The sequence below is a fragment of the Pleurodeles waltl genome, chromosome 8 (assembly GCF_031143425.1).
Source record: "Pleurodeles waltl isolate 20211129_DDA chromosome 8, aPleWal1.hap1.20221129, whole genome shotgun sequence".
Taxonomy (NCBI): Eukaryota; Metazoa; Chordata; class Amphibia; order Caudata; family Salamandridae; genus Pleurodeles; species Pleurodeles waltl.
In genome coordinates this window covers 1,204,591,857-1,204,605,240 of record NC_090447.1, presented here as the reverse complement: position 1 = coordinate 1,204,605,240, position 13,384 = coordinate 1,204,591,857, and the positions used below count along the sequence as shown (strand labels likewise).

General features: G+C 42.0%; 1 protein-coding gene across 1 annotated transcript in view; it reads left to right on the top strand.

The window, feature by feature from the left end:
* The window catches only part of UFM1 (ubiquitin fold modifier 1), a 111,052-nt gene that overhangs the window by 82,763 nt on the left and 14,905 nt on the right, over positions 1 to 13,384 (top strand). Inside the window, exon 5 of the mRNA XM_069205492.1 lies at positions 3,650 to 3,682. Within this exon, the coding sequence (XP_069061593.1) occupies positions 3,650 to 3,682 (33 nt within the window). The remainder of the gene's footprint in view (positions 1 to 3,649; positions 3,683 to 13,384) is intronic.

Sequence of the window (13,384 nt, the reverse complement as noted above, 5' to 3'; positions counted from 1 at the left end):
GGTTCAGGGAGGGCCGGGCTTGGCAGTTTGGGCAAGACCTTTCCCATTGGAGCAGGGTCAGGACATAATTGCATATCTCTGGGTCCAAACTGAGGTGGCATGGTGTGCAAAATCACAATGGACTATGATGCACTCCTTGTAATTACCAGTGGCTGAGATTAATTCAAACATTCCACCTGTCACTTTTTTATACTTTAGTCTGACACACTGGCCAAGAAGCAGCCTTTGGAGTGGTTAAGGGCCCGTACCACAAGGGCCAAGGCAGCTACGGCTACACTGGCATACAGAGTGCCTGTCCTCGAAATCTGTTTGGCTGCAACATGGGCGTCATTACACACATTCTCAAAGCACAAGCGCATTTCACTCACTCTGCAAGACTTTTGATCTGAGCAAATTTACAGACCTCCCACCTTGGGAGGTACTGCTTTGGTAGGTTAGAAATGTGTAGTTAAGAGTTTTCATCAGAAGAAAAAGTTACTTAACTTTATTGTTGCATTTATTGTGGACCCTCTGTCTGCCCATAGATTCCTGTCTGCCCTCCTTGTTCCCCGTTCTGTGGAACGGTCTCCTTTCAAACCTAAAGTCCCAACCTAAGAATCTGCACACTGGTACCGCTGATATTTGTCCCATTCTGTGGACTAGGGTGCAGACATAGTCAGGAAAGTAACTGACATCAGATTCAGAGGTGGCACTTATGTGCACCTTAGCTCGTCACTTCCAGAGTAGAACTAGGTGAGCGTGGAGCCACACAGTGCCACCTACCAGGACGCAGGAGCATTGTTGTTTAAATCTTGTGGATCCATTTTGACACATGGGTATATTCTAAAGGTGAAGAATCTGTGGTTAGAGTATCCACCAGGAAGAGCGTTCGTAAAGGTAAGTAACTTGTTCTTTCATGCCTCTTTCCCCGTTGTTTTCTTTTACCATGCCACTTCATAAGCATGTCATGATGGAAGAGGACTACCATGGGTTATTAACGTAAGAAACAGTATGACAATGAAAGGCGTCATTTTTCAGACTTCGAAACCCTTATCAAATGTTTCTCTAGTCAATGGGGGGTCATTGCTAATATTTGGCACATTCCTCTAACAGGCTGTTGCCCCAATCTTTCTATATGAGTGTGGTTATGCTGGCTCAACTTGAAGGCGTTATCACCTATTAGCATACATGAGCCAGGACTTGTGTCAACTTTATCCATTGCATCCAACGGATTTACTGGTGTTCTCTCCAGCATTACAATCATTATCCTCAATGTATTTGTGTATTTGCACTTTTTCCAGTTTGTGTATTACCCAGGAGAACTCCGAACCTTCTGCTAGTTGGTTTCCAAAAACTCGAAATAAATATATCAATTATCTCTTCACAGCAAGGCATTAAACAGATAAACGGAATTCATGTCTATTGATGCCAGCTCCACCAACTGTTTGGAGGTGTGCATATCATCCCACCTCAAGGGCCAATGTACATCTTTGCGATCTCTGCCTCCTTGTCTTTTTATTTTTTATTTTTAAAAAAGCTCTTGAACCACAGGTCAGCACTGCACACATTCTTTTACATGGCTAATTTAATAACTGAACACGTACGATTCCATGATATTACTGGGGCATGCAGTATGTTTAGATGAACTGGTACTAGGGTGAAATGCTTGGGATTGGTTTGATAACGCTGTAGGTTACTTTCAGGCATATTTGTCTCTGGTTGTATTTATTCCTTCTAATACAAGCCAATGCATTGTGGCTGCAGTTTCTCTTATGTTTGGAGTCTTGTATAGAAAACACGTGCACGCACACACAAACACACAACCTTTCTGCCCTCCTTCTGGATGGGGGATATCTGAAAGGTGTAGCTTGTAAATCCGTACTTCCCTGTCAGTTTATGGTATTTGCAGTGACTGAGGCTTTGTACTAAATGTAGGATATACTACTCCAGCAGAAGGAATAACTGTTAGGTTCAGGTTATTTTCTTGGCTTGAATTTATTTATCCCAGCCCCAGCTTTAGCGGTGGCGCCATTGTGCTCAGGCATAAGGCAATTGCCATTCCTATGGAACGACCAATAGAAATCTATAGGGGGGAAACCAATACAAATGTTCAACTGTCCTGGAAGCACCTCTGATATACCTTGACTTTCAAGTGGTATTAAAAGTATACAATGTTAGATCTCTTTACATGCGTGTTTAACACACACTGGATAATATTGCCCCACCTTCTTTTAAGAGTGCGAAGTCTGAATTGATGGCGACCGACCTATAAAATATTGTTAGCAAACAGTGAATTAGAAAAGTTTGCAAACAGCTAGTGTTGGTATAGAGGAAAGAATAGCTGAGCTTCAGATCTCTAATTCTGCGACTGTAGAGCTAGTTTTCAGTCCATATGTGAACGTCTGCAGTTGCCCCACACGTATTCACTAACCTGCTTGCTAAGGGGTCGTATTTATCAACTGCTTTGGGCCTTTGCCATGTTTACACTCTTAAACTCTTGTCAAAACAACAACTCTATAATTAGCCATGAAAAAACATTTGTTCTTCGAAAAAGGTCTGATTCTCTCTATGCTTTAACGGGGGCTTTTAAAGCCTCCTTCCCGCAAAATCCCATCCAGCTTCCAAACAACCCGGATAACTTTTCTGTACTGTCCAATTTTCTGATCTATTGCAGTATCAGACAAAATTATATGTGCCATCATCTTCCAAAGCGTATCTAGGATCATATATATGTTCCTTATAAAAATGTGTAGGCTGCTCAGATCTTCCTTTAATTAAATATAAACTAGGATAAAGAGTGTCAAAAAACAAAAGTTGCTCTTGCACGAGTATTAAAATAGATTCAACTCTAACCTGCATTTATGTTCTACCTTGATCTAAGAAAGTTAATCTGCCCATATCTTGGACTGTGCGTGCACATGTGTAGTACACTTATACTGTTTGACGAGTATATGTCGTTGGACTTTGCTAACATTAATCACTTGCTTATAGGTGGTAATGCTAGTCATGTCCGTTGTGAAATTATAAAGTCATTATATTACATAGGTTTTATTACATAATATTTGCTGCATATTCCAACGGCAGACCAGGAAACTAAGCTGATTTGATATTATTGACATAAGCTGATTTGATATTATTGACATAAGCGTTCCCTGTACATTAAATTGGTTGGGAAACTTGCTGTCGGGCGTTTTTACCTCAAAGTGGGCAAGTGGGTGTTTTCATGAACCATGTGGTGGATAATAAAAGGCCACACACCCAACTGTGCCATATGTATCCACATCTATGAGGTATATCATGAGTCCTTCACAACATTACACTCAAGACCGTCATCTGGGCCTAAAATTAGAGCCACTTACACGGCTCAGGTTTGATTTAATTCTCTCCAGCAGCTTTCCCTTTTTTACTAGAAAACAAAACTTCCTGTGGAAATTTTAATTGGAAAAGCAATTTTAATAACACAAATCCAAAAGCTCTTCCCTTGCTTGACCAATGAGCATGAGGTTTCAAAGATCAAACTCATGTATTATTTGGCTGATTTGTCTAACAGAGTCAAACACTTTTGTTGGTAATTAACACATTAATCATAATGTAATACCTGCCTGTATTTATGCACAATTTGCGTTATGAAGTCTTTACGTAGGTTTATTTTATTTTACTATGTTCCCAGATGGAATAGGAATTAACCCTGCACAGACCGCAGGTAAGTGTACTTTGTGTTCTTTTATTATAATATATGCATGAAATTGTATGTTGTGATTGTGTACTTTGTGTTCTTTTTTAATAGATGCATGATATTGTCAGTTGTTATTGTTTTCACTAGTTTAAAATGAGTAAACGCTGTTACCATAGATGTAATTCTTACCATTTTATGAAACTGACAAAGAAATAAAGCATTCGTGATCCAAATCAGTTATCTTTTCCTTTCTATTATTAAATATTTTAGCTTGAATACCTAAACAAATATGTTCTTGAACTGTGATGCATGTTAAAGAATCTTTGAGAAATGTAGTGACCTGCTGTCTGTTTTGCTAAAAGCTAGGGAACAATTAATGAAATAATTAAAACACCATGCAAAAAAGGCTTCTTCCATGTGAAAAAACAGTCCTAGAATATGCTGTGAATATGTTGGTTAGTGTTGAAAATCAGTTTTGAACCCTTTGTGTATCCCTTGCTCTGCACCTGTAGAAACTAAATTTACATGGACAATAGAGCAGTCCTGTACCTGTCCCACGCACCCCACCTTCACCCCCAAGCTTCACAATACCTGCGCTGCTGAGGATGCAGTATAAGCAGCATGGCGTAATACCCAATTTTCCTAAAGCATTGATAACTTTGAGGATGACCCTTGTCAGTGCACGGCATTTGGAAGAAGCTTGAATCACCCCTGCCAAAACATCCTCGAACTCAACAGTCTTATCTGCCCCTCAAATGCTTCTTGTACGAGATAAAAGACAATACTTTTGGGACAAGCTGGCAACATGATAAGCATGTACTATCTCAAGAAGCATGCAGTTTACTTTTGGTATGTTGGGTGATGTATTAATTGAGCATGAAGCCAATAAAATCATTAACTAAATATACACTTTTCCCGGGTGTAATCTCTGTAGAGGAGGCTTCTTTGTTTAAAAAGATATTAAGTTGTGGTTTCACTTCAATGTGAAAACGTTCTTGTGCATCTTGATACATCGGGAGTAGGAACTCCTGTTACAGGATACTTATTATTTCATATTACTAAGCCTTATTAGTAAGTTTCTTATTATTGCGTCATATCTAAGTCCTCTAAGTGTTTTATGGTTTCCATCCCCTGTGAGGGATTTTATTTCCTATATTCTTGCTTTTTAATGTAACGTAATGTGAATTGCATTTCTAGTGCTCAGCTGTTACTTGGAAGAGTGTCCTGGCATTCAGCACTACGGTGAACACTAGTGGGAAAAACCCATAATTCTGCGTAAAGAACCAAGTTTTCAATGTCTTTCGAAATAGGGAGGTCACTTAAACACTCCTAAAGTTCTACTGGTTGCTTGTTCCAGAGGGAAATTCCGAAAAAGGAAAACAAGCTGTCCCCGATGCTGGACCGCCTAGTCCTAGGGACTTTGTCCAGAAATAGGTTAGATGAACACAACTGCCTAGAGGGCACATAAACGCTAATCCTTTTCCTAAAGTAGCCCACGGCCAACTGATTAAGGCCCTAATGGGTCAATGACATATATTATTCTTTTACAATTCAGGGTACACCATATCAAAGGGTATAATGCACTACCTGTCCTATCTACGTCCTAAAGTATGTCATTAAGGTATGATGATATATACTCGATTGTGTGCATGTTGCCATGCAACATGTTGTTTTCTATCAGATATCTGATTTTAACGCTTGCATTCTACCTAAGATGTGAGCAACTCATCTGTGGCCTGAATGCTGAGCTTCCGTATGAATTGTCAGAGGCTTATTGGTGGCCATGAAACCTTGCTCAGAAGTAGATCACTAATGACAATCTTGCTAACAGGTTACTAAGTGTTGACCCCCAGCAACTGATTGTCATGCCTCTCTCACCAAGCAACAGGTTGTTAGACTCTATTTGATACTTTTGTAGGAAATAAGAAAAACATACATTCTGCCAGAGAACGCAGAAGATCTGGAATAGACTTTTGTTCTCACTTATTTCGACCTCAAATATGGGCATGTGGGTTTCAGGGGCATCTAAGCCTCTTGTATCAACTTGGTTCCTTCTGCCCATATGAAGTTGGAAACCTTGCAACTCGAGTACAACAAAAAATTCTGAGCTATTGTAAAGGAAAGTTTGAATTTTTTTAAGGACATGGACCAATGATTATTTTGAACTTTCTCCACTTTTATTCTCCAGCGGCCTTATAACACAATTATATAGGAATACAACTTCCAAGAACACTGGGAAGAGCGAGTAAACATTCACAACCAATTCACATCCAAATATTCTTGAAGAAGGTCTCCCATTTCTGAACTCTTTCGTTCTTCACACGACAGCCGCCATGAACTCCATAATCATTTCTTTATTTGGTCCTCTAATCGTTTCGTGCCACAAGCTAAAGAAAAATATAATGAGTACCTCTTAATCTCTTTCAGAATAAGTATTAATATATACATTATTAAATAAGTCTATAAGCACAATTTATATGGTAAATCTAACCATCAAAAACCTATTACTTACATTGAAACGTAGAATATGGTTAGCTCCTTACTAACTTTCCCATGAATTGTGTAATGTGATACCAATTCTAAGGAGGATTCCTGGTTTGATGAGAACCTACGTTCGGACAATAATCACCTTCTTGTCCTTAATAGAATTGAAACTTTCTTTTAAGATAGCCAGGGATTTTTTAAATTCTCTGTCAGGATGAGAATTTCTAGGTTTGACTAGAATTGTTCTTTGCTTTTGGCAAATTTGCACAATTTTCTTTGATAGAAGATTGAGAAAAGGCTTGACTGAATCGATGGCAAACCTAATGAGTTACCTGTTTGTTGAGCACTATCAGTGACTTCTCTTAGTAGTAGATCATCTTGGACAGTTGTTCAATCATCCTCCTCAGGCATTGTTCCATCAGTCGGATGTTGTCCAAGGAAAACTATAAACAAATGCTCTGTGTCCTGATTGTCTCCACCACCAGCTTCAAGACCTTGGTGAAGCGTTAAGGAGCCAAGGAAAGTTCAAAAAGGATTGAGTCATATTCCTACATCTTCCCTTTTGAGACCGATTGAAGGAATCAGCAGTGTGGTTTGAATATATCCCGTAAATCAAGTTGCACCGTCCAGTCCCCTGGACGGAGGACATCTAGGAGGAGATGAATGCCCTCCATTTTGAATGGTGACAGACCAGCCATTTGTTGAATTCCCTTAGGTTTATCACAGCACTTTCTTTTCCACCAAAAAGAAATTGCTCATGAAACCGTATGGGTGAATCTTTTACTTGGCAATGGCTCCTTTTTCTTTTAACAACTACACCTCTAGGTGTAGTAGACAGATGTCTGCTCCCTGGAAGGACAATGTTGGATGACGGTGGAGTTGTTTAGGAGAAAGGTTAACTCTTTGTGAAATGCAGTCGCTGTCTGCAGGACTCGTGCATTGTTGATAAGGGCTTGCCGGTTCTGTACAAAGAGGGGCAACCTCTGTCCACAATTAGCAGCAAATCAGAATGAGGGCTATTACATAGCTTCACATATGCATGCGCTACATTACACTGTCACAAGTGAACACCAGGCACAACTTCTGACATTATGGTGGGGATTGTGTAACCGAGTGCCCTAAAGCTTTCGTTTGAGCTAGGGCTATGTCCTCTCTTTCACCTTCTCCTGCGATCGTGTCATTTTATCGCATCTGTCGTCAGGGACCACAGACTAAACATAGTCTCCTACGCCGACGATACCCAGCCGATCATATCACTGACCGAAAACTCCACTACTTGCAAGAAGAATTTCCACAATGAGATGGAAGCAGTCGCCGCCTGGATGAAGGACAGCTGCCTCAAGCTTAACACTGACAAGACTGAGATCCTCATCCTTGGATCATCCACATCAGCCTGCAATGACTCCTGGTGGCCATCAACCCTCGTCACTGCCCCACCCCAACAAACCACACACACAACCTCAGCGTCATCCTGGACCCATAACTCACCATGACCCACCAAGTCAACTCAGTCACATCCTCCTGCTTTCACATACTCCAACTTCTCTGGTAGACCTACAAATGGATTCCAAAGGACTGCCGCAAAACCGTAACCCATGCCCTGGTTACCAGCAGGCTCGACTATGGCAGCGCCCTCTATGCCGGCACCACCCAGAAGAAACTCAAATTACAGTACATGCAAAACATCTCTGCAAGGCTCATCCTGGACATTCCCCGCCGTGAACATATCTTCAATCACCCTAAGAGACTTCCACTGGCTCCCTATCGAGAAGAGAATTAACTTCAAGCTCCTTGTCCACGCTTACAAGGCCCTCCACGACCTAGTACCGGCCTACCTCAACCACCACATCACCTCCTACTCCCCCTCCAGACCTCTCCGCTCCGCTCAACAAGCACTAGCCACCGTACCCTGCATACGGAAAACCTCGGCTGGTGGGAGGTCCTTCTCCTACCTCCAGGCAAAGATCTGGAACACCATGGCCCTGCATCTCAGGCAGTCACCATTGCTACCCCAATTCAGGAGGGACCTTAAAACTTGGCTCTTTAACTGAAGCTCAGAGGACAAAGCCCCTTAGTGCCTTGAGACCCTTACGAGTGAGTAGTTCCAATTTATAAACCCTGATTTGATTTCATTTCATTTGGGGAAGGAAGTGATAGCACCCTGTACGTGTGCATGATGAGTTAATTACTGCACATTTAAGCAAGAAGCTTGAAGTTAGTCACTTTGCTTAAATGTACCATAGCATGCAGGGCTCTGTCATCAGTACAACTAATTCAAGAACGCAGTAAGTGGCAGACATCTATAATTGGTGGGTTACAGCCCTACCACCCCATCGAAGAAATCGCTCCTGATAAGAGCTCATATAAGCCTTGTGGTACACCATTGGTAGTTGAAGTTGGATCTGAGGAAAAGATTCTCATTTTAACTAATCTGTTAGAGGGAGGTTTGGAAGAGTGGCATGACACCAGTTAGGTAATTCACAACATCGTTATGATAGCAGGTACAAAAACACAGTGGCGCATATACCATTTGTGTCTGAATAACACCATGACATAAAAACACGGCTAACATGCAGAAATGCTAGTAACATATTCAAGGTTTGGCTTTTGGTTCTGTTTTTCAATTTTGTATTTTTCATAACATGTTATCACTGACAAAAGACAGTGGTAAGTCCTTGGGCAAAATTTAAGTGAGCATAAATTGCGCTTAGTTTGTGATAGGCAGCCTTGCAAAACATCTTTGTACTTATTTACCTGGTCTGTTTTTAAATGTACAAAAGGGGTGCAAAGGAGACAAGAGGAACGTTTGATTTGTCTTTTTTCATATTTAGTAGGAGGGAAAGTGAGTGAAAAGGGTCGTGGGTTACTTCTAACAAATGGAGTCCTGTTGAGCGCCATCTTTCTATAGCTTTATCCTGAATACCATAAACTCTCGAGCCACTACACTAAACGGCAGTGGAACAGTCCTGTCGCATTTCTGATGGCTTGAACGGAAATGGCTATTTATGCCCGAGTGTACCTCTTTCCAATCAACAGGACTGTAGTGGAAAGAATGACCTTGCTGTGAAATTTTACAGATAAATGCTGATAAGTATACGTACAGGGCCCCTTCTGAGGAGACCTCTCAGAATGGTGTGGTACAAGAACCAAAACACAAATGGTACTCGACACAATCCGGGTTTCTTCAGTGAACTAGAATAGGATTATACCAGCTAGCAGTCACCTTAGATCTGACATCTTAGACCACTACCTAGCCAGAGCACTAGACTTCTTGTCTCAGATCGTTTGTCTCATTTATGTCAAGCTTATTATTCAGAATTTCCCTGGAAGATTTAACCGTGCTGCTTTTGCTTACCTTATCAGGCGCCTTCAGACCACGCGTTTGCCAGGCAGATGTCCAGTAAATGACCATGTTTTAAAAAAGAGAAATAAAAGTAAATGTTCTCGCTTGACATTAATTAGTGCTTCAGACTAACTACGATCTATCATATTCGAGGTCTTGTTTTTCTTTTACTGCCATTAACATTTTCCTGGTTATTATTTGTATAAACTTGCGATAAATACCCCTAATAAATACCCCTATGCGTACCCTTAGCAAAAACTTTGTTGATTAGGAAAAACCTTGGAATAGGTCAGCCCCTCTTCTTTAATCCCAGATTTCCCACCTGAAGTCACTAAAATGGGCAAAAATTCTGAAATGCTAAAAAAAAAAATGGCTGTTTCATAATTTAACTGTTGGCTTTTTACCTGTGTGTTTTTTGTCATTGTTGTGCAGCACTGGAGAAATACAAAATATCAATGCTGTGCAGAATTGTGAAAATGTTTTAAAAAAGAGAGAATGCTTCCTTAACACGGCTGCGGGTATGTTGGGCACACGTGCCAGGCACTCCAAATGATTGGGCCAACATCATGATGCAGATGCCATTTTCTTTGGTATTTTTTTCGCGCAAAAGCAAATAATGCACTGCAATCTGGACTGACTGTAAATGACAGCGTCGGGACCCTCAAAAATGTAAAACAAACAAAAGTGATAGATTGGCAAGGAGGGTTGGGGGGGTGGAGTTAAAACTAACGGGGTAGCAGGTCGGTGTTGGAGAGGGAGGAAAGCATATGATAGACAGAGTGGAGGGCAGAGTTGAAGGGGGAGGGGAGAAGCACACAATGGAAAGTGCAACACTGAATGCAGGGAATGTCATATAAGCGAGAACAAGCAACACAGGAGAGAAGCACCCGAGGGAGAAAACTGGGAAACACGTGCACTCTAATAGCGTGTTTGAGCAAGAAGAGAAAATAGATTCCCTAAAAATAAGAAGTGGAGGGGTAGGAGCAAGCAAAGGAGTGACAATAAGGACTACCAATGGTAAGCAATAGGTGTGTCGTAAGCAACCCTAAGGTCTTGGTAACACACAATAGGTCTTTTGCAACCAGTTTTCAGTAAAAGTATTGTGAGGGAGCCTGAGGGGAGAGGATGAAGTAGACTGGAAAAAAGTTGTCTTAAAAATGTCCACTGAAAAAAAGAATGAAAAAAGTTGAGGTAAAAAAATAGCAAAATATAGGGCAAAGGGAAACGTCCTGTGAGCAGTTGTAAGGTGGCATCCTCCTGCTGCAGGAGAGAGGAGCTTTTACAGTGAGATAAGGGCAGGGGCTAGTACAGGGTTTTTGTGTTTCAGGAAAAAGATTGTGTTAAAAGATAGTGGGTGCTAGGGATTGGTAGCTGTTAGACCGGACAGCCTTAGAGTGGTCACCCCTAACGTTTTGCCTGCCTCTCTCCACTTTTTGGACACTGTTTTTGCTGGTTTTAGGACTCTGCGCACTTTATCACTGCTAACCAGTGCTAAAGTGCATATGCTCTCTCCCTTAAAACATGATGACATTGGATCATACCCCATTGGCTTATTTAATTTACTTATAAGTCCCTAGTAAAGTGCACTACATGTGCCCAGGGACTGTAGATTAAATGCTACTAGTGGGCCTGCAGCACTGGTTGTGCCACCCACATAAGTAGCCCCTTAACCATGTCTAAGTCCTGCCATTGCAAGGCATGTGTGTGCAGTTTTACTGCCAATTCGATTTGGCATTTAAAAGTACTTGCCAAGCCTTAAACTCCCCTTTTTCTACATATGTCACCCCCAAAGTAGGTCCTAGGTAACCCATGGGGCAGGGTGCTATGTGGGGAAAAGACAGGCAGGTACCTGTGTTGTATATATCTCCTGTGGTACTGAAAATTCTGGACCCGTGTTATAAACATCGTCGTATCACAACGATTTTGGTATCAGCAGACCGGGAATGATTAGAATAGTATGCACAAGCATTGTATTCTTATTCGGGTAACAAAATCACCCGAATATCAGAGTTTCCGTCCTGAACACTCGTGTTCCATTTAAACGACAGCCATTTTGTGATTGCCCTCACATAGGCCAATGACTAATGCTGAAAACGAGTCTGAAGGACACGTACATCTTTGCTGACTCCTCTGTGACCTGGGCAAGCTGACTCCACTGCCTGAAGCCAAACCTGTTCGGCCAGTTTCTTTCCCAGTGGCCGAATGAGATTAGTATCAAGGCACAACACATCATAAACCTTTCATCACACACAAACCATGCCTAATCTTACACACACCTGTCCCTGTTTCTTTCTTTATGACTTGCTTTACAAGGAGGAGGTGCCCGTTTATATTGGGGGTCCGTCGATATCTGATGAAAGTACTAAGCCTTGCCGGGTAATTGATTGAGGGCTGGACAAACTGAAATATGGGCTTGTCATCATAAACCTGCTATTTCTTTGTAGTGAAAATATGTGAATGGTCAACTGTAAAATAAGGAATGTTTGCCTAAAGCATAATATTTTGTATAAAAGAGAAGGTTAGCTTTGCAAAGGGAACAGTCTCCTGAGAATATACACCGTGTTGTACTTCTAGGATACCTGTTACTGGCTGCAGCCAATAAACAAGATCTTTGACTTCACCAAGAAGACTCTGTGTTTCTGTAGTCTGAAACAGGAAGGACTCGAAGTCTTAGGGTGTGTTCCCTGTCACCACTGGGTTCTGAAAAACCCAGTACTTCAAGGGAGTCTTTGACTTCACCAAGAAGACTCTGTGTTTCTGTAGTCTGAAACAGGAAGGACTCAAAGTCTTAGGGTGTGTTCCCTGGCACCGCTGGGTTCTGAAAAACCCAGTACTTCACTCCTTGTAGTGTAAAAACACCTAAATTTGTTTTATACTGCTGCGAGGACTGCTCTTTCATAGGCTTACATTAGGGCTACCCTCATATACTGTTTGAGTGGTAGATTCTGATCTGAAAGGAGTAACAAGGTCCTATTTAGTATGGCCAGAATAGTAATACAAAATCCTGCTGACTGGTGAAGTTGGATTTAATATTACTATTCTAGAAATTACACTTTTAGAAAGTGAGCATTTCTCTGCACTTAAATCTTTCTGTGCCTTACAATCCACGTCTGGCTGGGTTAGTTGACAGCTCCCTTGTGCATTTCACTCAGACAACCCCAAACACAGGATGCTCAGTCACACCTGCACACATCTGCATACTGAATGGGTCTACCTGGGCTGGGAGAGTGGAGGGCCTGACACTTACATGTCAAAGGACAGTGGCCTGCCCTCACACAATGGACTGCCAAACCCCCTCCTGGGACCCTGGCAGACAGGATGGTACTGAAAGGGGACCTTGTGCACTTCCAAGCCACTCTTTGAAGTCTCCCCCACTTCAAAGGCACATTTGGGTATTTAAGTGGGGCCCCTGACCCTACGAACTCAGACACTTCTGGACAAGATACTACTGGGGAAGAAACTCTGAGCCAGAACCTGCAATCTGCCAAAAGAAGCTGCTTGGCTGTCCAAAAGACTCACCTGACTGCTTTGCTGAAAAGGACTGCTGCCTTGCTGTTGCCCTTGTACCTTGCTGCCCTCTGGCTCTGCTGAGAAGTGCTCTCCAAGCGCTTGGATTGAGCATGCCTCCTGTGTTCTGAAGTCTCAGGGCCAAAAAGACTTCATCTCTGCAAAGAACTCCTTGTGTGGTGACATTTTGATGCACAGCCTACCAGAAACGATGCATAGCCTGCATCACGGTGAGAAAATCGCAGAACCAGAACGACACAGCCCGGCTTCCTGAGTAGAGATCGACGCAGCACCAGTGTTGCGACCGGTACATCCACACACTGCCCACTGGATCGACGCCGAGCCGTAACAAAGCAGCACCTGCAGTGCAACAGAAATTTCCCTGCATCACCCAC